At 43.7% G+C, this 27,605-nt stretch overlaps 1 protein-coding gene across 1 annotated transcript in view; it reads left to right on the forward strand.

Annotated features, from left to right (window-relative positions):
- LOC310989108 (suppressor of tumorigenicity 14 protein homolog) overlaps positions 1–25,793 on the forward strand; it is a gene marked incomplete at its 3' end in the record, with an annotated part of 36,048 nt that extends 10,255 nt beyond the window's left edge. The window contains exons 2-19 of the mRNA XM_083976012.1: positions 74–236; positions 2,178–2,308; positions 3,780–3,850; positions 4,314–4,513; positions 8,445–8,480; positions 8,692–8,920; positions 14,571–14,707; positions 14,800–14,897; positions 15,722–15,822; positions 17,363–17,496; positions 17,583–17,687; positions 20,079–20,186; positions 20,336–20,452; positions 22,174–22,299; positions 22,397–22,580; positions 23,681–23,952; positions 24,376–24,512; positions 25,632–25,793. Coding sequence (XP_083832138.1) covers positions 74–236; positions 2,178–2,308; positions 3,780–3,850; positions 4,314–4,513; positions 8,445–8,480; positions 8,692–8,920; positions 14,571–14,707; positions 14,800–14,897; positions 15,722–15,822; positions 17,363–17,496; positions 17,583–17,687; positions 20,079–20,186; positions 20,336–20,452; positions 22,174–22,299; positions 22,397–22,580; positions 23,681–23,952; positions 24,376–24,512; positions 25,632–25,793 — 2,511 coding nt within the window. The remainder of the gene's footprint in view (positions 1–73; positions 237–2,177; positions 2,309–3,779; positions 3,851–4,313; positions 4,514–8,444; positions 8,481–8,691; positions 8,921–14,570; positions 14,708–14,799; positions 14,898–15,721; positions 15,823–17,362; positions 17,497–17,582; positions 17,688–20,078; positions 20,187–20,335; positions 20,453–22,173; positions 22,300–22,396; positions 22,581–23,680; positions 23,953–24,375; positions 24,513–25,631) is intronic.
- Positions 25,794–27,605: the final 1,812 nt, after the last annotated feature.

Below are 27,605 nucleotides of genomic sequence, written 5' to 3' on the forward strand. Positions count from 1 at the left end.
GTTTCCACAGTCAACACAGTTCAGAAGGTGAGTTCATCTCCACCTCTCCCTCTGTCTCTCTCTCTGTCTGCAGGACCCTGACTGGGACACGACCTTCACCTTCCTGCCGGCCTCAGACTCCAAGCGCCTGGAGAAGAAACCGGGCCGCAGGAAGAAGCTGTGGATCGGCGTGGGGCTGGTGGCCGCGGCTGCTGCCGTGTCTCTGCTCACTGGGATGCTGGTCTGGCACTTCCACTGTGAGCTGATTTCAACAACCTTCATTAACACAGGCAGTGTTGTCAGGTTTGGCTGTGGAGATGTGGCCCAGTCAGAGTCTAGAACCCAACCAGACAATGTAGCAGTGGCACCACTTTTCATTTTCCTTAAAGGGATAGTTCACCCAAAATTGAAATTTCACTCATTATCTACTCACCCTCATCTCGACTAAGGGCTGGGCTGAGAGTCCTCCGTGGCTTCTCTGAGTTACAGGGGGTCTCAGCGTAGCAGTGCATGTCCATATAATGGTTGCAAATGGATACCAACTGTCTTCGTAACAAAAAGACAGGAAGAGGAGCTTTGAGAAGCTTCTGCTACAAACAAGCTTGAGATATTAATTTTTTTCGGAACAATTTCGCATTTCGGGGCTTCAATACAAGACGGACATTACATACGAGCAGCATGGAGGTATTTGGATGTTTTTTGGTGTGACTTTTTGTTACAAAGACAGTTGGTATCCATTTGCAACCGTTATATGGACATGCACTGCTACGCCGAGACCCCCTGTAACTCAGAGAAGCCGCGGAGGACTCTGAAACTTCTCCCAGCCCTTAGTCCACATGAGGGTGAGTAGATAATGAGTGAAATTTCAATTTTGGGGTAACTATCCCTTTAAGCTCAGGTGTAGAGCCCCTGGACCATTTCTCCACTTTCACTAGAGTGTTTCTCACGTAAAGAGCTAATAACAAAATTATTGTCATTTTGACATTTAACATTTATTTATAGATTTTCAAATGTCAATCATAAGATAGGTAATAATAATGATACACTTATTTAGTATTTGACACCATTCTTAAAATTGCTGCTTGTGCTGCAAGTGCTTGTATAGATAAAAGAAAGACCAAAGAACAACAAAACCAAAGAAAATCCTGTTACCTATGGTTTTAAAACAATAGGTAACAGCATGAATCAGTAAAGTATAGAATGCATGCACCACCTAGGTGCCTAAGAGCTTAAAATACCTTTTCATTAAATAGATTTAAAAACTGGTTCAAATTTTAGTTTATTTGAACTAAAACTTTGCTTAGTCACTTATTCTCCTTCACTCTGTGCTTTCTTTGTCTTGTTTCATGTTCACAGATAGTCTGTTACACCTGGAGCATATGCTGCTGAAAGTGAAGGATAGCATAGCTGCCTCCCTGTGCCTAGTTTAGTTTGGTTTAGCTTGGCTTGCCTGCACTACTATAACAACTAGACCAGGTGATTAAAAATGCTGGACACTCCCATAAAGACACAGGACAGCAGCTGGGAGCGGAGCTGTGTCACATCTTTTCTTTGTGATACAGTAACTTCAGGTCCAAACTTTATTTATTTATTTATTTATTTATTTTAAAGTATATTTTTTGGCCTTGTTTTCCCTTATTTGACAGTATAGTCGAACGGCACGCAGCAAAGGGCCGCCTGATGCGGGACCTGAACCCCTTAACCCCTTGATGCCCAAAGCGCCAAAATCCTTGTAAAAATAATGTAAGCCCCGATTTAGTTACTACAAATAGTCATGGGTGTATATTGGCAGGGAGTATCATGAAACATAGGGGAAAGTAAAAAAATAAGTTTCTGGGACCTGTTGCCATGCTATTTAAAAAAAATCACCCACAATTTCTCACAATTTCAAAAAAAAAAGTACTGTCCGTACGACAAATTCTTGTCAAAAATGACATTTTCCTACCACTTTATCTCAAACATCACTGCTTCACATGTATATAGAAAACTTCCCAAGTTTGTAAGCTTCAATTTGTGCCCAGGATGACCTTTCTATATTCTAAAGATGCACTTGCTATGGCTGGAAATTGTCACTATACCTCAAATCAAACAAAACGGAATGTTTGGTCTGATGGTCATTCCAAGTGTCACTTTCCAATGGTTAATGAAGAAACCTGAATGTCAAAAGGTCAACAGAGATCTCTCTCTCCCTCTCCCAGTGCGTCAGGACGTCAGAGTGAAGAGAGTGTACATCGGCTCCATGGGGATCAATGACCAGCGCTTCCTGCTGGAGCATGAAGATCCAGAGAGTCCTCAGTTTACTAACCTGGCCTCCCTGGTCAACCAGCAGGTGAGACTGCACGCGCTCCCAGTGCATTATGGGAGTTCTCCATATCTCCTTTCCAAACCACTTTTACTCAACCTCAATGGAAAACTCGTGAGTTCAAGATGCTGGGACACTCTGACTGGGCCCAGCAGGTGAAACTAGCCTTATGTATGTTGCAGCAAGGAATTGTGGGGCATTATTTCTTTTGACTTTTATCCACCTTTTTCCGAACGTCAAAAACGTGAGCCTGTTTTTCCGATTTTGCTCTTCCGGTGGAATTTTATGTTTACGTTTCCATGGTTTTGGTAGTTGCGGTAAATGCATGGATTTTTTTTTTTTTTTTCAATGAAAATCTGTAAAAACGCATGGATCATCACAGCAGCTTTTAACAGTGGATATCACACAAATTGACATCCGGGTTAAAAGCCAGCGTTAAAGGGATAGTTCACCCTAGAATGATATTTCGCTCATTATCTACTCACCCTCATGTTGACTAAGGGCTGGAAGAATTATCAGAGTCCACCGTCCCTTCTCTGAGTTACAGGGGGTCTTGGCGTAGCAGTGCATTTCAATGCAACGGTTGCAAAGGGACACCAGAGCTCTTCGTATGTAATGTCCGTCTTGTGCTGAAGCCCCAAATTGCGTAATTGTCCCGAAAAAAATTAAATAAGTCTATATTTTAAGCTTGTTTGTAGCAGAAGCTTCTCGAAGCTCCTCTTCCTGGTCCGTCCAAATCTCGCGTGATTTGCGCCGGCGTCAGTGCGGTTACTGCGAATCACGCGAGATTTGGACGGACCAGGAAGAGGAGCTTCGAGAAGCTTCCGCTACAAACAAGCTTAAAATATAGACTTATTTAATTTTTTTCGGGACAATTACGCAATTTGGGGCTTCAGCACAAGACGGACATTACATACGAGCATCATGGAGGTATTTGGATGTTTTTTTGTGTGTGTTTTTTTACGAAGAGCTCTGGTGTCCCTTTGCAACCGTTGCATTGAAATGCACTGCTACGCCAAGACCCCCTGTAACTAAGAGAAGGGACGGTGGACTCTGATAATTCTTCCAGCCCTTAGTCAACATGAGGGTGAGTAGATAATGAGCGAAATATCATTCTAGGGTGAACTATCCCTTTAATAGATCCATGCGTTTACCGCAACTATGACAACGACTGAAAACCATGGAAACGTAAACGTACAACTCCACCAAACCGGCAAAACCGGCTTCCGGGTTTGACCATAGATGACGTTCGGAAACTTGTGGATAAGAAATAGATGAGACTGAAGTATGTAGTGAATTGGACCGGCTCTTATCAGGGCTGCTGCTCAGACGCTTTGGACCACAGCCCAGCTCCATCACATGCTTCACCCTGACCGGCCATACACATGGTGGCTCTGACCACTTCTGCTCTGTGGCTTCTTCTGTGCTGTGTTTGTCAATGTGACTGTGATAACATCAGGATGATGTCATGATGACATGTCACCTTTGTCTCTTTCAGCTGAAACTGATTTACTCCAAAAACTCTGTGTTGTCCAGATACTTTAAAGGCTCCACGGTCCAGGCCTTCAGGTAGGAGTTGTCTTATAGTTACAGGTTTTTTTCTGCAATGTAGAAATTGTTACTTTCCATATAGAATCTAGGTAAATGCCAATATGAGCTAGGTTCTATATTGATAAAGATTCAGTCCACAGAGAGATACACACAGCCTGTATTCAGAAACTGAGCCTTTAAACCAGCCAACAGGATGTCGTAACTTTGTGATGTCACAACAAAACAGTCACCAAATCCCTGCCCACCTTTACCCACCATCCTACTTTACATGTTTTGGATTCTATAGGTGTTTTACCTGAAGTCTTTTATATTTTTATAGTCTTGCTCAAAATACAGTCAGCCAATCAGAAGAGAGACTCAATGTCCTCTCCTCTGATTGGCCTTTTGCGAGCCCAGAGAGAAGCCTGAGAGACACACTGAGGTTGTTTTTGGCCCTTAAAAAACTTTAAAATGTCTTTGCATCATCATTGTCATTTTGCAGCGAGGGGGACGGCGGCGCTGACGGCATGGTGGCGTACTACCAGTCAGAGTTCGACGTCCCCATCCCCCAGCAGAGCTCGCTGGATGAAGCCATCGAGTCTCTGGAGTCGCCAGAGGGAAGTCAGCAAGGCCGACAGTCACAGGGGCGAGTGATGCTGAGACCCACCGACGCCCTCAACGTCAAGAGTGTCGTCTCACGAGGTCTGAGAGCTCAGAGTCCGATTCCAGTTCATTTCTGCCAAATTTCTAACAAATTTGTTATTTACCAAATGGAACAGGTTCTCCTTTCTAAATCCAGAAAGGGCTTGTCTCTGTTAGTTAGTATGAAAGAATAGGGGGAGTAGGAAACAGTTTGGGTTTGTGTGAAATGAAGTTTCATCTACAAAAACCCACAGTCAGCAGCTTTGTGTCACTGCTGGTAACTAGGGTGCTTTCACACCGGGATCGATTGGTTGTTGTTCCGGAACAGGGAGCGATTTACGTCAGAGATGGGATCATTTGGTCATATGTCAACACAGCAATCGGGCTCGGATGCGGAACAAAACAAGCGGGCCGAGATGGCTTGGGAGAGGTGTTCTCGGCTCGTTTCCACTCGAGCCCCGGAGCGGTTCGTTTGCAGTGAGAACACAATCGACACAGAAACCGACACAACACAATACACTCTGCTGGTCTTCAGTGATTCTCAACGACCAGGCATGCTGGTTCGTACTGGCCCGCGTGATTCAGGCCGAGTTCTGGTCGAGGATCACTCTGGTCGCTTCTTTTTTTTTCTTTCTTTCTCTCTTTTTTTTTGTTGCCGTGTTCAGGTCGGATTAGGGCTGAAAAAGGCTACACAGAAGACCTGGATTGGGTCTGGTCTGGGCTTCAACAGCGGTTTGGACCTTGTTGGATTTTAATTTTCATTGGGCTAATTCTTTTCTTTTTTTTCTGACCAATAAGAGAAGAGTTTGTCAGCACATGGCATTTGTTTACAACTTTGGACCATTTGGAGCTGTTACCATGTGTGAACACAAACAACGTATCGGTTTAGTTGCTGAATCAGAACACAGCAGGTGTGAATACGCCCTAAAGGACCATAACAGGACCCTCGTCCTTACTGTCTCTACTCTGTCCCCTGCTTCACAGACAGCTCCTGAAGCTAAATGTGAGCTCTGCTGAGGAGACGAAGGTCTTAACTGAAGTCCTTGAAGTGTCCCAGCAGAGGGCAGCAGAGTAACAACAACACCGTGCCTATAAAAGAGATTTTAAAATCTAAAATGATTCAAATTTTGTAACCACATCCACCACGAAGAAGAGGAACTGATGAGGGAATCACAGCCCAGTCACTCACATGACACCACTCTATAAACTATGTCAGGAAATATGTTAACTGCTGGTGGTGAAGCCTGAGTTTTCTGTTATTCACAGTGACACTGTCCCCCTGTTTACAGGACCTCCACTGATGGACGTCAGTCAATAACCCTTTCAGAACCGGAATATTAGTAATAACCCAGTTGCACACGGTCATGTAAACACCAATAACCCTTTTCTAACCTGAATATTTGGTCATGTATACGCCTATCGGGATATCCTCATCAAAAGGAACATTCATTTGTGTTCTGCACATGTTCTATTCGCAAGGAATCTTGGTCTTTTGCGTACAGGAACTACTTGTAAACAACGTTCTCATCTTGAACGTCGCATAAAGTGTCAAAGAATAGTGTCAAGTACCAGCACCAAAGCACAAACGAAGGCGACTGCTACCGGTCCCCTGCTGTTCATCATCCGCCGTACTGCTGCTGTTGTTATTGGATACAGGAAGAAGAAGCGGAAATGACGCGCATTGTGTGATGACGTTGTCCGTGCGTCACTGTTTTGATCGGGATATCCAATTGATTACAATTACCATGTATACAGGAATAACCCTGTTTGGTCACACATGTAAATGGGTTGGTTAGATAGTGTAAACGTAGTTACTGAGTATGTTTACATGCAGTCAATATTCGGTTAAGGTCAATATTCGGGTTTCTGAGACATTTGGAATAACCCGTTTACATGTGTGAGCAAACAGAGTTATTCCTGTATACATGGGAATTGTAATCAATTGGATATCCTGATCAAAACAGGGACGCACGGACAAAGTCTCGACGCACAGAGAGTGTCATGACGCAATGTGCGTTATTTCAGCTTCTTCTTCGTTGCCAAGTCCGCTTCTTAAAAGCGACTTCGGACTTTTTTTTCTGTGAAGTCGCTTATAAATTTGTGGGTTTTTAGGCTTGTTGGTAACCCGCATCCCGAGATTGTCTTTCACCACACTCTCCTCCACTGACCGAGAGAATAAAAGCCCGGTCTATTTCTATTTTCTTAAATGTACAAAACCTCTCATCGCCCACAATCGCCCGTTTGAGCAGTTTCTAAGCTGCTTCATTTCTCATTAGAGTTCTCAGTCGGCCTTGAGTTTTGAAGCTCGGACCCGCCGTGGCACGAGCAGCTATTCTCAGCCTGAACGCCGAAAGAGGGGGAGAGGGGGAGAGGGTGGGAGGGCGTATACATGACCAAATATTCGAGTTAGAAAAGGAGTAACTCAGGGGTCTTTTTCGGGATTTTAAAAACCGGAATATGAGCATATTCGGGTTAGAAAAGGGTTATTGGTGTTTACGTGGCCGTGCGCAACCGGGTTATTGCTAATATTCCGGTTATGAAAGGGTTATTGACTGCATGTAAACACACTCACTGTCTTCATCTTCCACACATCTGAGATGTCATGAATATAGTGAAAATGTGTTTTGAGGCTTTTCTTGTATCTGTCACGTGACCTTCAGAGGCCTGTTGGCTGGGTCAGTGCTTGGACATGAGTGATCAGTGAAACTCTTAAAGGGATAGTAGCATTTTTTAAAAGTGGGGTTGTATGATCTACAAATAGCCCCTAAGTACTTTAATTGCAGTAGGAGACTCTCTGCACTCCTCCCGTTAGCAACGCCAGCCCATAGCCCCCCCAGATATTTACAACATACAGTGTTGTGAACAGACCCAAAAAAACGGCCTATTTTCACGGCCTAAAAGAGGTTTTACAATGGAACTGTGTATTTTTTTTTCAGGTAAAACCTCTTTTAGGCTGCGAAAATAGGCCGTTTCTTTAAAAGCAGAAAAACTCAGAAATGCAATTTTGCACCTACCTTTCTGCTGATATGTCCTCAAACATCAGAAAAATGCCACAAGAACATGTGAAAAGCACGAAAAACACGATTTTCATGGGAGGGGGTCTTTAAATCAAAGACCTGCTGATGAAACAGACCAGATGTTTTCTAACTGCTCTGATTATTTTGTGTAACAGTCAGTACGTTTACAGTACATGAAAAAAAACTGGACAACTGAAGTGCATGTAAACGCCTTAGTCCGACTGAAATCGGAGTTGAGAACTCCGATTAAGACACCCAGATAATGCGATTGGAATTCGATTTTCTCCGTCATGTATACACCTTAGTCGGACTGAAGCTGGACAATGCATGTGCACATGCTCCACAACCGTAGAGACGGCACCAAGTGGAGCAGAGAAGCCGCCCGAACCCGGCAAAGTAAAGAAAAAAACCCAACGTCAGCACAGATTCAATGCATTTCACACAGCGCAACTAGCCAGAGTGTTTTATTTTTAAAAAAGAGAGAGAGAGAGAGGAAAAAAGGAAGCCCGTATCCTATTCTCAGCGCGAATCTGGCCCAGACTGGCGCGTCTGGTCAGAAACTGTAGTTGAGAATTTATTATTAAGCTTACTAAGTTGTTTATATTCAGTTTTTTAGGAGGTGACAGAAGAGTCAACAGGACAGGAGGCGTATTAACCCGTTGAAACAACGGGTGACGCCGCATGAGGGGGCGGACCCCGTCAGTTATTACATTTTCTCAGTTGCATGTAAACTGGGACAAGGACAGAAGTCCGACTTGACGCCAAAATCGAATTTTGAGCATAGCTCGATTAAGCTCTGCATGTAAACGTAGTGACTGTGAGCATGTCTTGTTTTTTCAACCAGCAGGACACCTCTGTGATACCAGGTTCCTTCATCCTGCAGCGACACATCTGTGTTACAGAGTCACCACTAAGATGACACTGACCCCAGTCCTCTGCTCTCATTCACTAAAGATGTTTGTGTCTTTTCACAGCCGTAGATCCACGCATGGCGAGATCATCTTTACTAGGTAAGGCCTCTTATTTGGGAAAGTTGTGTTTACTTTTTAACTTCAGTTTTATGAAAGATTCATATACTTATATTATAGATGATTTCACAGAGGGTATAAAAAAAACATTGTTGGAAAGTCTTCCCTATCCTTTCTACTGTGGAGTCTTAAATGTTGCGAGTGATGTATTCAGAGGGATTTATGTTTACAGCCAGACTTCTTTTTCTTCCAGTGAAGAAGTCCTTCAACATCCACGTCAAAACAGCGGGGCTGGTCCGGTCTCCAGGGTTTCCAGACTCCTCCTACCCACCCAACGTCTACCTGGAGTGGAGGCTCCGGGCCGACCCGGGCCACCGGGTCCGGCTGGACTTCCACACCCTGATCCTGGAGGACGACTGCCAGCAAGACTTCATCAAAGTCTATGACTCCCTGGCTGCCATCGAGAACCGTGCTCTGACAGAGTGAGTGAGACCAACATTTAGGCCCAATCCCATTTCTCTTTTTTACCCCTACCCCTTGCCCCTCGCCCCTTGAAACTGAGCTACAAGGGGTAGGGGTTGAAAGTCAACCCCTACGAACACCCCTTCAACAGTCACATACGGTACGTCATCACGTAGTCTCACTGGCTTTTACGTAAACTGATGCGGCGAGCTTTTGCCAGAAATCCAATCGCCTTGTACCATATAACTTCAAAAAAAAAAAAAAAACTTAATGCAGACTGATCGGTTCATTGTAAAACATTTATTTATTTTTGTAAATGTGGTGATTAATGTACGTAGGCTACAGAGCCCAGAGGCTGCGCTGCTCTTCTATCCAAGAATACACATGAAGCTTCACTTTTTATTCAAACAAACAATGCTACTGCCACAATTGTTAGATTTCATCAATGAGACCAACATTTATCTCCCAAAAAGAATTTAACCAGCCGGTAGTAAACCTCTAAAAACCTGCAGGTAAGTTCATTAGCGATCACCTTCTCTCCCGGGACGAGGACGTAATTTGGCCGGCGGAGCAGCGCTGCAGACCGGCTGCTGCCTCTGTGAGGAGCCGCTCCTCCTGGAGCTTCACTTCTCCGAAAAAACGTCGGAGCAAACTTCTAACCAGCCGTCATTTGGATAAACTAACGGCACATTTGGGACCTAAACAGTCACTTTCTTGCATGAAAAAATATTAAAACTTAATAAAATGACGTAATAACAGCGCTACAGCAAGAAATAAAACAGCTTTTCGTTTTACAGCTACCGCTGCCGCAAGGTGCATTCTGGGAAACTATTCATACCCCTCCGTTTGGAGTGTGCCTCTGAAAAATCTCCGTTTGGAGGGGTATGTAGCCCTACCACTTCCCCCTACCCCTCTGACCTAACGGGAATTGGGACACCCCTACCCCTACACGTGAACGCGCAAAACGGAGGGGTAGGTGTAAGTGGTAGGGCCAAGGTGAGATGGGATTGTAGCCTGGCTCTCGCCAGACCCTTGTAGTTCCGCAAAGCTCCACCAGAGGCGCTACGCTCAGCTTCACACAAGGGTCTGGACTCGAGGCCAATGCAAACTTCTTCCCCGGAGCAAAAAATAATGAACCAATCAGGATCGCCGGGCGGGACTTTCTGAGGTGTGACGTAGCGCTGAAGCGACTGTTTGAGTCAAACAACAATGGCGGCTCGCAGTGAGTGGCTGAAGTAGCACGTCATTCAAGATAACGGACAAGTGGTTTATCCAATCACATACAAGATTTTTTTTACAAGGCCCCGCCTTCTGAAATGAATCGCCTATGGAGCAGTCCCAGACCCTTGTGTGGAGCTCAGCGTAGCTTTGCGGAACTACAAGGGTCTGGCGAGAGTCAGGCTAATGGGATTGGGCCTTAGACCCAACTAGTATGCTCTCCTTCAGCTAGCAAGCCATCTAGCCTTGAAAAGTGCTCTATCTGGCCTCCAGTCCTGCTTATATTTCCTGCTTATTTTATTTGTTTGCACTAGGGATGGGCATTTGAAGAAATCTTTTTGATCGATCATGGGGGAAATTAACGATCAATTATCGATTTAATCGTTAATATTAATATTCATATTAATATGAATATTAATTTTCAATTTAATAACAGAATGCGTGCGGCTATGGCGTGTGCCAGTAATCCAGGGCAGTCCCCGTTTAGGAAGGTCAGACAACAACGTACACGGACGTCTGTGTGCTTGTGCTTCACCTGTAGGGACAGTGCCGACACCGGCATTTAAAAAAAAAAAAAAAGCACCGTTGCGCTGCCTGGCTCACCTGCAGCTGAGCCGTCAGAGCAGCTCTGCTGTCCCTCTCTCTTCAGCCTTGTGTTTGGCTGCACTTGTACAGTACGAAAGAAATCGCAAGCACTTTCAGGATGTGAAAGCGTGTGTTTTATTGTTTTTTCTGTAGCCAACACACGGCGGAGCGGCGCTCTGATCAGCTCGGCACAGAGAAGAGAAACTAACTATGCAGGATATTTACCTTAAAGCAGAAGTGAGTGATATATTTGTGTTAATATAAGTCTTAAATAGTTCTATCTTCCGACAGCAATCACTTCTATAGAGTGTTTGGACCGAAACACGGGTCTCTCAGTCACTCTGCTCTGCTCTGAGCCCAGGAGAAAACATTTATCGTATCCTACAGTTTATATCCAATGAGGAGAGAGAACGGCATGCAGGGCTGTGTGTGCAGCCAAGGAACGCCGTGAATGTGGTGACGTAGGGACGAGGACTGTTATGGTGCATTCAAGGAAACTCGTATTTTTCCGACCGTGAAGTGGTACCAGTTCGATCTGGTACGAGTCCATGGGTCAGAAGTTACGAGTGGCCGTTATAGTGACTTTCACCGGTAAAACAGGTCGGAAAAACACGAGTGTGTTGCCTGGAACGCTACAAAGTCGTAAGTTGTGACTTGAAGCTGTAATTTACGGTTTCAAAAGCCTGCCCGGAACGCAGCATTAGCGAAAACGACCGGATCACTCACTTCTGCTTTAAGTTTCACTTTAACCGTAGTTAAACAGCTTCGGACTAATTGTGATGTTAGACAAATGACTTGTAGCTTGTAACTTACAGAGAGAGTGGAGGCTCCTTCCACACTGCTGCTGAAAACCAAACCTGCTGATCAGAGCGAGCGGAGCCGCGGAGTCACAGCTCATGTCTCTGTTGCACCGAGTCCGTGACACAAGCGCCCCGTCATATTTAATGAATGATTTCACTCTTAAACCATGTTGTAATAATAATATATAATAATAATATAGAGTTTATTGGTTGTTATGAAAATAAATATTTCTACATAACAACATCTGCCCTCTACATGATCCCTTATAATAAATCGATAAAAAATTAACGTGATCGATAAAATTCTTAACAATCAATAATCGATCATCGATTAATCATGCCCATCCCTAGTTTGCACCATAAAAATCAAGGACAAACACAAAAACAGAAATGAAACAAGAACTGAAAGTGCGGGAGAGGTTAAAAACCCTATGTAGGCTTATCTAATCTAATCTTTGCGTATAAAAATACGCAAAGATTCAAGAACAACTCATTAACAACAACCACAACAAATAGAAAGCAATACAAGTGCCTTATTAAAACAAGAAGCGACAAAATCTAATTATGAGTACAGTATGTATATGTGTGACATGATGAGTGGGTGAGCGTACAGATTCAGTATGGAGTTAGCCTGGTTGGCACGACTTTCCAATGTTGATACTCAGCATTGGGTCTGGCCAAGACGTTAAGAGAATCCATTTCTCAAAGCGCATCCTTCAAACCTGGTTTACCCGCCCCCCTCAAATGCCTCAGTCTGCTATTGGTCGAAGCCAGAATAGGCGGTGTCGAAGCTTAAACCAATCACACCGCTCCATGCTGCTGTTTACAATGAGGTTCCGGTCGCTGCTCTACTGCAACACGCCTCTACCCAGAGCCGTTGGAGAGGCTCGACGTTGATTGGCTCTCGAAAAAGAGGGTGGAGTTCCCGAAAATTCGGGAGACAGAAATCCAGTTAATAGCACGGTTGGCCAGACTAGAAGTCAGCAGCGCTTTTGCGAGGCGTGACGTCACTAGTGTGGGCGCGACCAGGCTAGTATGGAGTATGATCCAATGATAACTGTACTAGGAAAGGAGGCTTGACATATCAGATAGGCCTTCAGTCTGGACTTGAAATGAATCAGAGATGAAGATACTTTTGCTATATGAAGATGAGAATTCCAGAGTGAGGAACCTCTGTGAGTAAAAGAAAACTGACTATGTGTGGTACGGCAAAAGGGAGGATGAAGTTCATCAGTGTGTCTTGTATTGTAAGAATGGACCTGAGAGTTACCTGTAAAGAATGCATTGAAAGATTTGGGAGGCAAATGTGGAATATGAATATATTCATACATAAATATGCAAGATTGAATTTGAATTTGAATTAATTAAAGGATAGCCCCTTGAGATGTAGCATCTCATTTTCAAGGGGGTCCCTTGAAGTGTATAAATGTCATAAATTGACAATATGTCTTGTTTCTTAAATAGAGGGGCAGATGGAGACATGTAGTTAGAAGAGGTGGCTAGTCTAACAAATGTATTTTGTGTGATGAATAATTCCTGTACACCAGGGGTCCCCAAACTTTTTGCAAAGAGGGCCAGATTTGGTGAAGTAAAAATGTGTGGGGGCCGAGTCGGCCGACCATTCAGCCTGACATCCTTTGAACCATTAACATTAAATGCAAATTAACTATTTAATACTCTTTTTTTTTCATTGCAAATGGAATTCTTTTCATTTCTTCACACAGATAAATAAATCTAAACAAGTTTTTACCAAAATCACTCTGCTTTTCATATTTGAAGACCACATAAAATGACATAAATGTCTGGAAAAAAAGGAAGCTTAAACATATCTAGGTTAATTTGAAACATTATTATATTTTATATTATATTATATTTTTTAAAAATCAAAAATTGCACTTGAATAAAAATCAAACCAAAAACAAGAATAGACCCTGTCTCTGTTAAGAAAAGATGCACTCAAATATAAAACCACACACAACCAAAATAATAAATAAAATGGCTTATCAAGTCTCAACAAAACTGCACTTGAATAGATATTGACCGTGTCATCACAGTAGATGAGGTGAGTAGTGACTGAGGCTGTGTATGTCGCTCTAAAGACGGGTGTGGTGGGGGGGTCAGCGGCGTGGAGCGGGTCTCTGTAGCGGGGACAGCTCCGTCACACCGCCGGTGGGGGCTGTAGGGACGGGGGCGGGGGGCTCACGGCAGCACCGCTGCTCATTGGAAACAGCAGTGATGACATGCTTTCACGTCCGAGTCTCCAAACCAGAAGCGTTTGTAACAGTAACAGCACTGGAAAAGTCGCTAGATTTGTCGCTAGTGGCTTTTGTCAAAAAGAAAGTCGATGAGAGGGGTTGGAAAGTCGCCAGATTTAGGGAGAAAGTCACCAAGTTGGCAGCACTGAGTCGTTACCTTGCGTTGCTCCTCACATGCTGCACTGTGTGTGTGGTAGCGGCCCCGCCTCCCCCCACAGAGACAAAGATCCTGGATGACTGACAAGAGGCTTCACTCCCTTCATTTCATTCCGCTATGGAACAAACGCTCCCAGGTGCTGAGACCGAGTCACAGAGTGAAACCTCTTGTCATTCAGCCTGTTTGGAGGCCAGAGACGAGGAAAACAAACAGGCATGCACATGGCAATATATCGAGGCTGGAGAAAAAATTGTACGTGCTGGCGGGCTGAATATTATTGATTTCATGACAGAGGCTGCGGGCCGGTTGGAATTTGAACGCGGGCCGCATTTGGCCCGCGGGCCGTAGTTTGGGGACCACTGCTGTACACTGTTCAGCTTTATCTTATGGAGTCTCATCTAAATCAATATTGGATAAATGAAAAACTGCATAAAGAAAAAGAGCTATGGAATAAATATTGACATGAATGAATTAGGCAATACAAACTTTGACTGATCCTGTATGTATGGGCCTCTTAACAGTGTAAATAAATGTGTTGACCAATTTATCAGTGGAGCTCTAAAGCAACACCTCTGTCTGATCTGACAGGACTTTAGAAATCCTCAGATCTGAGTCAGACACAGGTGCTCACAGTGTTTTTATGCTCTCTCTTCAGACAGTGTGGATACCCACACAACTCCCTCTCCTTCCTGTCCTCTGGAAACGTCATGCTGCTGACTCTGGTCACCAGTGAGGAGAAGAACTTCCCCGGCTTCAGAGCCAACTACTCCCAGATCCCTCTGACTGAAGCAGGTACGACAGGAGAGAACTTAGAGCTTACTAATACCATGATGCTTCTGTACCATCATGTCCAACAAGTGTGACCTGTGTGTGTTGCTGTCCAGGGTGTGGAGGTACGCTGACTGCAGACAGAGGCTCCCTGTCTTCACCCTTCTTCCCCTCCAACTATCCACCACGGACCAAATGTGTCTGGAACATCAACGTAAGTCCACACGGCCGTCCTGAGAAGAAAGTACTAGCTCCCTCTAAACTAAAGCATGCATTGTCCGGATGCTGTCCACTCACTGTCTTTAAAGGGATAGTTCACCCAAAAATTCAAATTTCACTCATTATCTACTCACCCTCATGTCGACTAAGAGCTGTGAGAATTTTCAGAGTCCTCTGTGCCTTCTCTGAGTTACGGGGGGGGGGGGGGGGGGGGGGTCCGTGCAGCAGTATTTGTCCATATAATGGTTGTCAATGGATACCAACTTTCTTCGTCCAAAAAGACACACCAAAAAACATCCAAATATCTCCATACTGCTCGTCTGTAATGTCCCTCTTGTATTGAAGCCCCGACATGAGAAATTGTTCCGCCGGTCAGAGCAAATCACGCGAGATTTGTACTGACACAGGAAGAGCAGTGAACTGAGACACTGGGAGCTTCCACTACAAACAAGCTTAAAATATAGACTTATTTAATTTTTTTCGGAACAATTTCTCATGTCGGGGCTTCAATACAAGAGGGACATTACAGACGAGCAGTATGGAGGTATTTGGATGTTTTTTGGTGTGTCTTTTTGGACGAAGAAAGTTGGTATCCATTCACAACCATTATATGGACAAATACTGCTGCACGGACCCCCCCGTAACTCAGAGAAGGCACGGAGGACTCTGAAAATTCTCACAGCTCTTAGTCGACATGAGGGTGAGTAGATAATGAGTGAAATTTGAATTTTGGGTGAACTATCCCTTTAATGATGCTGATCTTATTTAGAAATGAGTGTAACATTAATGATTCCGTCTTGTCTCCGATGTCTTTTGCAGGTTCCAGAGGACAAGTTCTTGAAGATTCAGTTCAACTCGTTCTTCCTGGGAAATCAAAGCAACAAGTGTCCCAGTGATTACGTTGCCGTCAACGATCTAAGGTCAGCGCTTTACTTCCTTTTTCAGTTCCTTTGTCGTTTCTTGAACCGTCCTCAGGTCCCAGTTAAAGAGGAAGATGTGGCTCAGATCTGTTCATCAGGATTTAGCACTCGTGACTTGAGTTGAGAGATTTCGAGACTGTATCACACATGATTTGAACTTTAACATGTGACTGCAGTGACTCTGCAGTGAACAACCTGACTGTGAGGGCCGGTACGTGATGTCGGCTTGTATTTGGCTTCAGTGACATTGATGTGACCTTAAAGGAATCACTGTCAAACTTGAAGACGATAGCAAAACGAGGAGCTCATGTGGGTGGCAGTATAGTAGCATCCAGTAAGGTGCTCTTTGGTCAGGACCTGCAGTACATATTTAACAAAACAGGAGCCAAGGCAACTCTTGTATAAAATAAAAAATAGTTTTTGTGCTGCTGCTCTTCCTGTCCAGGACATCCTTGGAAAAGAGATTGTTAATCTCAATGGATCCTTCCTGAATAAATAAAGGTTACATAAAAAATAAATAAATAAGAGTTAAAAAGCCTTTATTTAGGTGGCTAGTTCATCATGAACATTAAAAACACTGACATGTTTCGGTCATGCTCTGTGGCCTTCATTGGGGCATAAAGCAGTTCACAGTTTTAAATGTGTAAATTTGGGGTCTCTACGACGAGTAGAACTGAAATAGATGACGATCAAAAACTCATGACAGCTCATGATCTGGAAGTTTTTATCATAACTCGGCTTCTGCAAACGGAGTTCTGCATGTGGATGCAGCAGCTGCTCTGCTCTCACCCGCGAGGCTCCAGCAGCTCGGAGCTGAAACAGGAAGCTCTCAGCCGACAGTCCCGCCCGGGCTTCATCTGGAGCAACACCGTGTCCTCCCCAAGGTCCTCCGGCGGTAAAATGTGATGGTCTCTGGGCCAAAGCAGACCGGCATCACCGACCCGTACCACAGAAGGACCGCGACCACCGGTGGGGCCGGTGTTCCCGACCTGCTTTGGCCCAGAGACCCTCACGTTCCGCGGCGAGAGGCTGTGACACGGCACGGTGCGTCTGTGTTATTGTTGTTTAGTGGCCCCCCCCCCCCCCGCCCCCGATGGTGGTTTTGTGAATAGAACAACCATTGTTGTATATATTTATCTTACACAAGCCCTTTGATCCAGAAATGCGAGTGTCAGAAGAGCGACAGGCACAAACAGAGCACCTTTCATAAAAGACCCTCATCTCTCCTTTTCTAGAAAAAAAGCAGGGATTTTGGTGAAACCCAGCCATGTTTAGCTTGACTTTCCTCAGGAACGGAGGCACGTAGAAACAAACGGTTTGTGGCCATTTGAAGCATTAAGTTTCACCTTTCAAATGAGCCACAGTATGTGTTGGTGGCAATAATATAGAATACACTGTGACTCTACAAAAATCGTCAAAAATGGTCTAAATTGCCGGTACACTTGACTAAAACTTTGGAAAGGAGCGCGGCACTCAATGAGTTAATATTGATATCATGTTGTATTGATCAACTGAACCTGCCCATCCCTCTGCGTTGTAGACTGTGTGGCAACAAGTTAAAAAGCTCAGTGATCACCAGCCGCAGCAACACCATGACCATCAGGTTTACCTCTGACTCGGCCTACGTCGACCAGGGTTTCTCCGCCGAATACGAAGCCTTCGTCCCAACAAACCGTAAGACCCAGCAGCTACACACAGCTGCTTCAACTCCTGCTCTGTGTTTTGTGTTCGCCGTGTGACTGTGTGATGTTGTCCATCAGCTTGTCCGGGAAGGTTCCAGTGCACCAACAACCTGTGCATCAACAAGACTCTGCAGTGTGACGGCTGGAACGACTGCGGAGACAGCAGCGACGAAGACAACTGCAGTGAGTCCAAACCCTGAATGATCCAACCCAAATCATACAAATCTGTTGTTTTTAAGAAGTACAAAAAGAATCTCCCAATTTCACAATTGTGTCAGTTCTCAAGATATGTTATTTTCTTCTTGTGTTCAGACAAAAACTAAATAATTAGTCTGTGTCAGTTCTCACTAGGGTTGCAAACGGGTGGAAAATGTCCAGTAAAGTTCTAGTCAATTTCCAGAAACTTTCCATGGGAAGTTAAGCTGGAGAATTTTGGAAATATTCCAAATTGGAAACTTTTGGGAATTATTGGGAATTTATGAGAATTAAAGCAGAAGTAAGCGATCCGTCGATTTGGCTACTTCTTGTCAGCCGATGGCGTTAGCAGTCTCATCATGGATCTATTGGTCCTCGTCCCTACGTCACCACATTCACGCGCATCCCTTGGCTGCACACACAAAAGCGGCGTTCACACCGGACGCGATAGACGCGAATTGAGCGGCAACTCTACATTGAAAATCAATGTAAATGGCGCGATGACACGCGATTCAGGCGGAGGCGGCGCGAATGGAGCGTCTGGAGCGGTGCATCTGAAGCGTCTGAAGCGTCTGGAGCGGCGCGAATAAAGTTGAAAATATTGAACTTTTCAGGAGGCATCGCGCCGCGACATCCAATCAGCAACAAGTTCAAGCCGACGACGTCACTTATCTGTACGGTTGTTTACACTCAGAACAACATGAAGGAGAAGCTAAAGCCGTTTTCCCACTAAAATTAGCGGGTCGACGCGGGTTTTTTAAACGCGGGTCGACCCGCTAACAATCGGCATTTGGCCCGTTTCCCATTGACCAAAATGAGCCGAGTCTGCCCCCCGCTGAGGGATCAGACAGAGCAGAAACCAGTCGCCCCGCTCTCATCCGCGGTGCAAGAGACACACACAGTCATGCCACAGCCGTCCGCCGCGGAGTGTCCGTCCGCCGAGGCAGACTCTCTGGCTGGCTGACCTGGAGCACCAGGACCGCAGAGGACAGAGAGTCTGCTGCGGCCGGATGACGGACCTCCGCGGCACAACACGTCAGTTAAACAGACGGTCGCTTCTTTTCTTTTCGTTTTTTCTATCGTTTTTGGTCAGTGTTCTCTGATGTTTTGATCCCAGTCTCGGATGAGAGCAGAGCGGAGCAGAGCTTTGTTTTGGTACGTGATATGAGACGCGACCGGCGCGATGACGTAGCGTCACATAACGTTCAGTGTCATCACGTAAATTAGCGGGTTGACGCGGGTCTGGCGTTCCCACTGCAAGCCGAGCAGAGCCGAGCCGATTAAAGGCGATTTTAACCCGCGTCGCTTGCCGAGTCGTTTGACCGCGTCGACGCGGCTCGATGCGCCTTTCCCACTGCCACCAAAAGCCGATTGTTAGCGGGTTTAAACGGGTTTTTTGGGCAGTGGGAAAGGGGTATAATTGTATGAGCTGTGTGTGGGCACCGCTGCCGTCTTCTACACAGAGTGAACAAAAAAAAAACACACACACACAGTGAACCCAGACACGACGGCGGGTGGTTTTCCGGTGTTTCTGAGACTTGTACAGCAAGTACAGTGCAGCAACGGTGGTGATATCAGCATAGACTGTAAAAATAATATCAGCCACGATCGACGTGGAAAGAGAGCGGGTTGAGATCACCGGTTTTCAAATTAACGGGCGGAGCGTCTAGCGTGAATGACGCGATGGACGCGAATGATCCAAAATGACCAAGCGGCGCGAATGAAGCGTCTGGCGCGATTGTATTCGCGTCTATCGCGTCCGGTGTGAACGCCGCTAAAGAGGACCACCCCTTTATGCCGTTCTCTCTCCTCATTGGATAAAGCTTGTAGGATACAAGGAAAGTTTTCTCCTCGGCTTACAGCAGAGCAGAGTGACTGACAGACCCGTGTTTCGGTCCAAACACTCTATATAAGTGATTACTGTAGGGAGATATAACTATTTAAGACTTATATTAACACAAAAATATCGCTTACTTCTGCTTTAACTGGAAATTGGGGGTAATTTAGACAAACTATATCATATCCAAACATGAATGTAAATATTTAGTTTTATCATAAGCAGACATCCATGCTAAATAATACAATTAAAAAAACTTGACATTTCAACAGATTTATTTGAGTAGAACTTTATCACGTTTTAATTCTTGTATGAACAATCAATTATTTTACTGAATAACAAAAACATGAATGTTGAGTAAAATATTACTCCCCCACCCAATCAAAAAGTAAAATTTTGCATTTATTCCTGTTTATTCCCATATATTCCCGTTTCATTCCCATGGAAAGTTTCCAACTTTGAAAATTCCCAAAATTTTGCAACTCTAGTTCTCACTCATTCTGGCAAAACATGAACCACGATTCTTCTGTGTGTCCGCTCAGAGTGCGATGCGTCCCAGATGAGGTGTAAAAACGGACGCTGTAAACCAAAATTCTGGGAGTGTGACGGGGCTGACGACTGTGGAGACAACACAGATGAAGAAAACTGTGGTGGGTACAAGTGTAAACCTGCAGAAACACACACGTTCATGTGCACTGAGGGTCTAGCCGATGCTGCTGTGTACAAAGATTCATTTGTTGAAAATGAACCGTCGCCAGATTTCCATCAACATCTCACACGCTTGTCTTTTCCGTCACAGTGAAATGTACAGCAGCAGAGTTTCTCTGCAGAAACGGCCGCTGTATCCCGGAGGCGTTGAGGTGTAACGGAGAAGACGACTGCTCCGATGGATCTGATGAGTCCAAATGTGAAAAATGTAAGAGGAAAAACTGGTTTCTCAAACAGACACTTTAAGAAAGCAAATAGTGAAAGCAAACGTCTGCCAAGCCTCATACATGAATATTCAACGAGTCAAACTTACAGCACTTAAAGGAGGGAATAGTGGGAGGAGCAGTACTAGTAGTTCAATATAAATAAATGATGTACTGACATCAGTCAGAACCGAGCAGAACCGAAACACAGAAGCACCAGAAACTGCAGTTCCTCTAATGAACACTGGAGTCTGGCTCCAACACTGAGTGAGTCCACAGAAATAAAACATGTTTCCAGCCTGGTACATAAACCAGTTCTGCCTCTAGCTTACTTCCTCCTTTAAGACAATGGTGAGTTCTTTTTAAAAGCCTCACCTGCTGAGGCTTAATAAGGTCATGCACAGTTGAGGGTGTGCCGCTTTGAGTGGCAGGTAGATCAGTCCGGAGGTAGAGAATCAGGTACAGGATGGTGACGGTGGAGCAGAGACCTATGGGCGATGATACATCCATCCAGTCTATGGTTGGAACAGTAGTCATTCAAATAACCAACTAGTGATACACCTGTTCTGTTATTGGTCTCCACTCACTCTTCCTACTATGTTTTTTGTGTTTTGAAGGACATATTTTTGATGCTGTAATTTGGTTGGTTTAAGAAGAATTTCAGTATCGATGAATCTGTCGATTATTTTAATGATTAAAGGGATAGTTCAACATTTTGGCAAATTGGCCCATTGCCATAATCCCTATAGTCATAGCAGTAGGTTCATTACCTTTAATTGTCAGTGCAAGCTGTTTTTAGAAAGGCGGAGCAGAGCCGCAAGCTGCTCAGAGCTATGCTACGGGGGCTCATGGGATTTCTTGAGTTCCTCCATCAAACTCATCAAATACACAATCCAACAACTCAAACGCTCTGTTGGACAAGTTGTGACCTGCACATTCACCACGCTATGAGATAATAACGGAACGTTACGATACAGAGTTGTTTTAGAGGTAAATTCATGCAAAACCGCTGATGTGCGTTCCCGTTGGGGGCAGTTCTTCAGCAAGCAGACTCTGTATTTACCTCTAAAACAGTGGTTTTGCATGAATTTCCCTCTAAAACAACTCTGTCTGGTAACGTTCCGTTATTATCTCATAGCGTGGTGAATGTGCAGGTCACAACTTGTCCACCAGAGCGTTGTGGAGTTGTTGGATTGTGTATTTGATGAGTTTGATGAGGGAAACCAAGAAATCCCATTAGCCTCCATAGTGTAGCACTGAGCAGCTCACGGCTCTGCTCTGCCGTTCTAAAAACAGCTTGCACCGACAATTAAAGGTAACGAACCTACTGCTATGACTATAGGGATTATGGCCATGGGCCAATTTGCCAAAATGTTGAACTATCCCTTTAATCGATTTGTTGTTTGAACAATAAAATGTTTTTAAAAATTCAAAATTGTCAATCAGTGTTTCACAAACCACAAGATGACGTCCTCAAATGTCTTGTTTTGTCCACAAACCAAAAGAGACTCAGTTTATTGTCATAAAGGAACAAAGAAACCAGAAATATTCACATTTAAGAAGCTGAAATCAGAGAATTTTGACTTTTTTTCTTAAAAAACTACTCAAACTGATTATTCAATTATTGAAATAGTTGACGATTAATTTAATAATTGATTATTGTTCGATTAATTGTTGCGGCTCTACAGTAATTGTCAGTCCTGATACCTTGTCTTGTGTGGTCCAGCTCTGGTGCTGCAGCAGTGTTCAGAGTTCACCTTCCGCTGCAAGAGTGGACGCTGCATCAGTAAACTGAACCCAGAGTGTGACGGGGAGCAGGACTGCGAGGACGGCTCTGATGAGGAAGACTGCCGTAGGTTTCCTGCATATCCACAAACACTGACTGCAGTCTGACTTCAGTTGTATGTCTCCTTGTGTGTCATGGTGTGTGTATGTGTGTGTTTTTACAGAGTGCGGGGCCAGGCCGTATCGAAGCTCTCGTATCGTGGGCGGTCAGGTGTCCAGGGAGGGCGAGTGGCCCTGGCAGGTCAGCCTCCACATCAGGGGCACGGGTCACGTGTGTGGAGCTTCTGTGCTGAGTAGCCGCTGGCTGCTGACCGCTGCTCACTGCGTCCAAGACAAGGGACCGGACAAGTAGGAACCGTCAGAGAAATGAATCAGAATTATGCTACCCACACACTAGAAGACTTTGAAAAGATTTAGAAAAGACTCTAAAAGACTATCAGCTCACATCTAAAGACTAGTGTTTAGAGTTTTTAGTCCCAGACTAGTCTCAGACTAGAATTTACAAAGACTGTGAATCTTATAGGTTCACTATTTACAAGACTACAACTAGATTATTTTAGGGGTTTTTCCCACCATGCATTTTTTTCCCATCATGTACAGCAGAAATGTTACAAAAATGGAGGACAATCAGCTTTTAGCTACAGCTGCTCTTTTCTGTGCAGTGGTTTGTAGTGAAAAACCCTCCTTTTGGACAGCTGTTACTGAATTTCTGTATGTACATCAATGTCAGTTCTCAAAGAAGGCAAAATCTTCTTGCTTCAAGGTTTTATTTGTCACTCCAAATTGAAGATCCTGCCCTACAGTAAAAATGGCATAGCCGAGATAAAATTAAAAGAGGAGTAAAGCAATATATTAAGCGGGAATCAAAGATGTTCAATCAAACCCACATAGTTTGAAACAACGTTCAAAACGCAGTCAGCATCACAACTAAACATATAGGCCGCTAGCTTAATGCTAACATATAATGTAAAACCCCATAGACGGGCTAATTAATTCTGGCTATTATTTTATTATCTGGCTGTTATATCCATAGACATGTCTATGGTTATATCAATCGCTCTGGTCCATGTTTGTTATTGACTGTCTGGTTTCCTGTTTCGGCTTTTGTCACTGCTAATCTATTGGTTGTTGATCGTGTTACGTCACTGCGACACTGCAAGCCCAAAACTAGGGAAAGACTGGTGTGAAACGCAGTCACAGACTGCAGATTACCACCTTAAACTTAACGATCAAGATGACGGGAGCGCGCCGAGACTCCAGTAAGACTCCTCAGATTTACCAAAGACTGTCAGTCTTTAGTCTGGGACTGTGAAAATCGTTTGGTGTAAGCCCGGTGGTATCAGACTGACGAGGGACAAGCCCTGTAAAATGTTCCAGAGCTGAAGTTTTAGTTTTCTTATTTCTCCCGCGGCTCTCCACCCTGACTTTGTGATTGTGTGTTGATGCAGGTACTCGCAGGCGGACCAATGGGAGGCCTTGCTTGGTCTGCATGTGCAGAGCCAGATCAACGAGTGGACCGTGAGGAGGAACATCAAGAGGATCATCGCCCACCAAGACTACAACACCTTCACCTATAACAATGACATCGCCCTGATGGAGCTGGACACTGAAGTCAAACTCAACCAGAACATCTGGCCCATCTGTCTGCCCTCCCCCACCTTTGACTTCCCAGCAGGCCAAGTGGCGTGGATCACCGGCTGGGGAGCCACCAGAGAGGGAGGTGGGTTGACATCAAAGAGTTGCAGTGTAACAAACAGTCTGTAACTGAGGAAAGACAAAAAGATTTTGGTTGTTAGAATGAGCAGTGTTGTCCTGAGCCCACTCTGAAAAAACCCTGTACAGATGAAGATGTATGGAAAGCTTCATAAACTATTGGAAACAACAATATAGTGTTATAGATACATAGTTTTTCTTATTTATTAAGAATAATTTCAGTAGCTGTTCTATCTAAACTTAAATGGGCCAAAATTCTGACATCTAGTGGTGAAAAGTGGGAACTGACTCAGAAAATCTCCTCAAATCATCATCTTTAAAATTTGGGTTTAAATATGTTTTATTTTTATGCAAGAACAGCCAACATTTAAGCCTATTAAACACCCTTATTATCGCAGAAATTGTTAATAAATGACACCTTTTCTGTCAGGTTTTACTGCGACCATCCTGCAGAAGGCGGAGGTTCGCATCGTCAACGGCACAGTGTGTAAGAGACTGCTGGAGGACGAGGTCACAGACAAGATGCTGTGTGCTGGAGTCCTCAAAGGAGGCGTGGACGCCTGTCAGGTACAGTTTACAAACTCGGTTTTCAGTGTAGCCTGATGGAGGGACATCTTTTTGTACAAAATATGATAAAAATGAAGCAGGCGGAATACTTTTTGAATAAACTGTGTGTGTGTGTGTGTGTGTGTGTGTGTGTGTGTGTGTGTGTGTGTGTGTGTGTCCTCCTTCACAAATTAACATACTTTTAGAGCCATCATATGAATAAATGGCAACAGGCTTGACCTGAATATCCTGATATTTCATACAGAGCAGATGTGGAAGCATCTGTCAACATGATTTTCACTTTAATAAACTTGATTTAGGCTGTTAGTGGCTTAAAGGGATAGTTCAACATTTTGGCAAATTGGCCCATCGCCATAATCGCTATAGTCATAGCAGTAGGTTTGTTACCTTTAATTGTCGGTGTAAGCTATTTTAGAACGGCGAAGCAGACCCGTGAGCTGCTCAGAGCTACGCTACGGAGGATAATGGGATTTCTTGGTTTCCCTCATCAAATACACAATCCAACAACTCCAAAACGCTCTGGTGGACAAGTTGTGACCTGCACATTCACCACACTATGAGATAATAACAGAACGTTACCAGACAGAGTTGTTTTAGAGGTAAATTCATGCAAAACCGCTGATACGTGTTGCCTTCAGGGACAGTTTTTCAGCAAGCAGTCTCTGTATTTACCTCTATAACGGCTCTGTCTCATAACATTCTGTTATTATCTCATAGCGTGGTGAATGTGCAGGTCACAACTTGTCCACCAGAGCGTTTTGGAGTTGTTGGATTGTGTATTTGATGAGTTTGATGAGGGAAACCAAGAAATTCCATTAGCCCCTGTAGCGTAGCTCTGAGCAGCTCGCGGCTCTGCTCCGCCGTTCTAAAAATAGCTTACACAGACAATTAAAGGTGACGAACCTACTGCTATGACTGTAGGGATTATGGCAATGAGCCAATTTGCCAAAATGTTGAACTATCCCTTTAATTACCAATCAAGATAAGATTCCTCCACTTAGTCTGATTGTTCTATGGCCTGTCTATGTCAGTGTGCTTTATTTTAGCCACATTTTTGATTTCAGTATTCAAAACCCTTGAGTATTGTTCTGCTATAACTTTCCTCTCTGGCTGTCTCAGGGTGACTCCGGCGGTCCACTGTCGGTCACGGGCCCCAGTGGGCGTGTCTTCCTGGCTGGTGTGGTGAGCTGGGGTGACGGCTGCGGTCGAAGGAACAAACCGGGGGTCTATACCCGAATCACCAAATACCGCAGCTGGATAAAGGATCAGACAGGAATATAGCTGCATCACAGCAATCACTTTTCTGGATTACGGGTATTTCTCATGGATATTTATGACGGGAGCTGGATGTAAGCTGTGATTGTTTTTAATTTTCAAGCTGGAATATGATCAACGTTCACAGCAGATTCCCTCAGGTGCTCTCTGCTGCTGAAAGAAACATTTATCTTATTCAGTAAATACCTAAAACTTTTAAAACCAAGCAGAATCATGTTGAGCTGGGGAATTTCAGGTGATACATTTTTCTATGAATTATACTGTAGGTATGTTTCTGTTCATTTTAAATGTAACACTTCATTTTTAACCTTGAAACACTCAAAATGAACTCACTCTGTCACGTCTGATTCTGATCATGGCTTAACTGAACAGGCCAGTTCACTCATCGTTTAACAAAGCCACTACTTTGACTTACTCATTTTAAATGAAACTATAGTGTGCTCTTAATTTGAAATGCAATATAGATCAAGGAAGTCGAGATTTAACCATGATCGGCTGAATGCTGATTATATCAAACCTTTTTTTCTGTCGCTTCGCAAGATATTATTCATTCTGTACATATTCCAAATTTGCTATAAAAACGAATGAAAAAAAATCAAAACTGAGTTCAGGAATCAATGTCACATATGTAATTTACATATAATTCGCTCAGATTGAATTTTATACATTATATTCTCGTGAAACTGTAGCTTCAAAATGTCATTTTTTTGTTTTGTTCTCATCTGAAAAAATTAATGGAATATATTTTTGTCCTCCCATTGTAAACTAATTTGCTAGATATGCTTCTTATGCTATCTTATTGTATAGTCTATTTTATTATTTATATATATTTAACTTGATTATAAGGTGTGACAGTTGCACCAATAGATTTGGATAATCTATCACTAATTTGTATGTTTTTCAAAAGAAATAATTGCATTGTATTTCTACCTACAATACAAAGTTCCCAGTAATTTGTACCTGAAAATTAGACGATGTTTCGGCAGAAGTGGAAATAATAAGTTAAATAACCTCTAAGCATCTCTAGTATTCAGATAAAGTGTCAGGTTTCATGAAGCTTTTGTGGAGGAGCTCCTCAGGGAACCAGCCTGGATCCTCTCAGGATTATTAGTCAAAGCCAATGTTTTTGCCACGGTAAATGTTCAAGAGAACAAAGCTATAGTATAAAAATGATAAATGTTTGAAGCTCTTTTTGTATATGACGCTCTCCAATATTTGCTTTGCACTACAAAATGGAGGGGAGATGCCTTTTTTAAATTCAAAACAAGCTGAAAAGTGAATCAATTTTTGTATTTTTACAATTTATTAGGCTACATTAGATTTTATTTTAATTTCAATATTTTCCTTATTTTCTTTGTCAGTTTGAGCAGCATTATAAGCAGCTGTTTTTGTTACAGGTCTTGTTTTTTCCTGTTCACATTTTGTATCCGCTGATTGTATTTATTTGTACAGTGTCTAAATAACAGCTGGGTGTATGGAGCTCTCGTCCTGGTTACACTTAGCATGGGCTGCAGAATTCTGAGCAGCTTTATACAGTATCAAAGGATGTATCAGAGGACAGTGCTCTTGAAATTAAGTACACACAGATGGAATTCTAATGTGACTTTTCTAAAGGCCTTAGTACATCGTAGTTTAGCTTTGGGTAATTCAAACTTATTCTAGCATTTATCAGACACAGGTGTGGGTTCTTATGAATGTGAACTGTGGCTGCAACAAGCAAGCTAATACAGATATTTGCAAATACTTGTATGAAGGCTAATTTATACATTTGTAAGATGTACAAAGATATATTTTCTTGTAGTTCCTAATTTAATTTCA

The sequence above is a fragment of the Trachurus trachurus genome (assembly GCF_905171665.1).
Source record: "Trachurus trachurus genome assembly, chromosome: 7".
Taxonomy (NCBI): domain Eukaryota; kingdom Metazoa; phylum Chordata; class Actinopteri; order Carangiformes; family Carangidae; genus Trachurus; species Trachurus trachurus.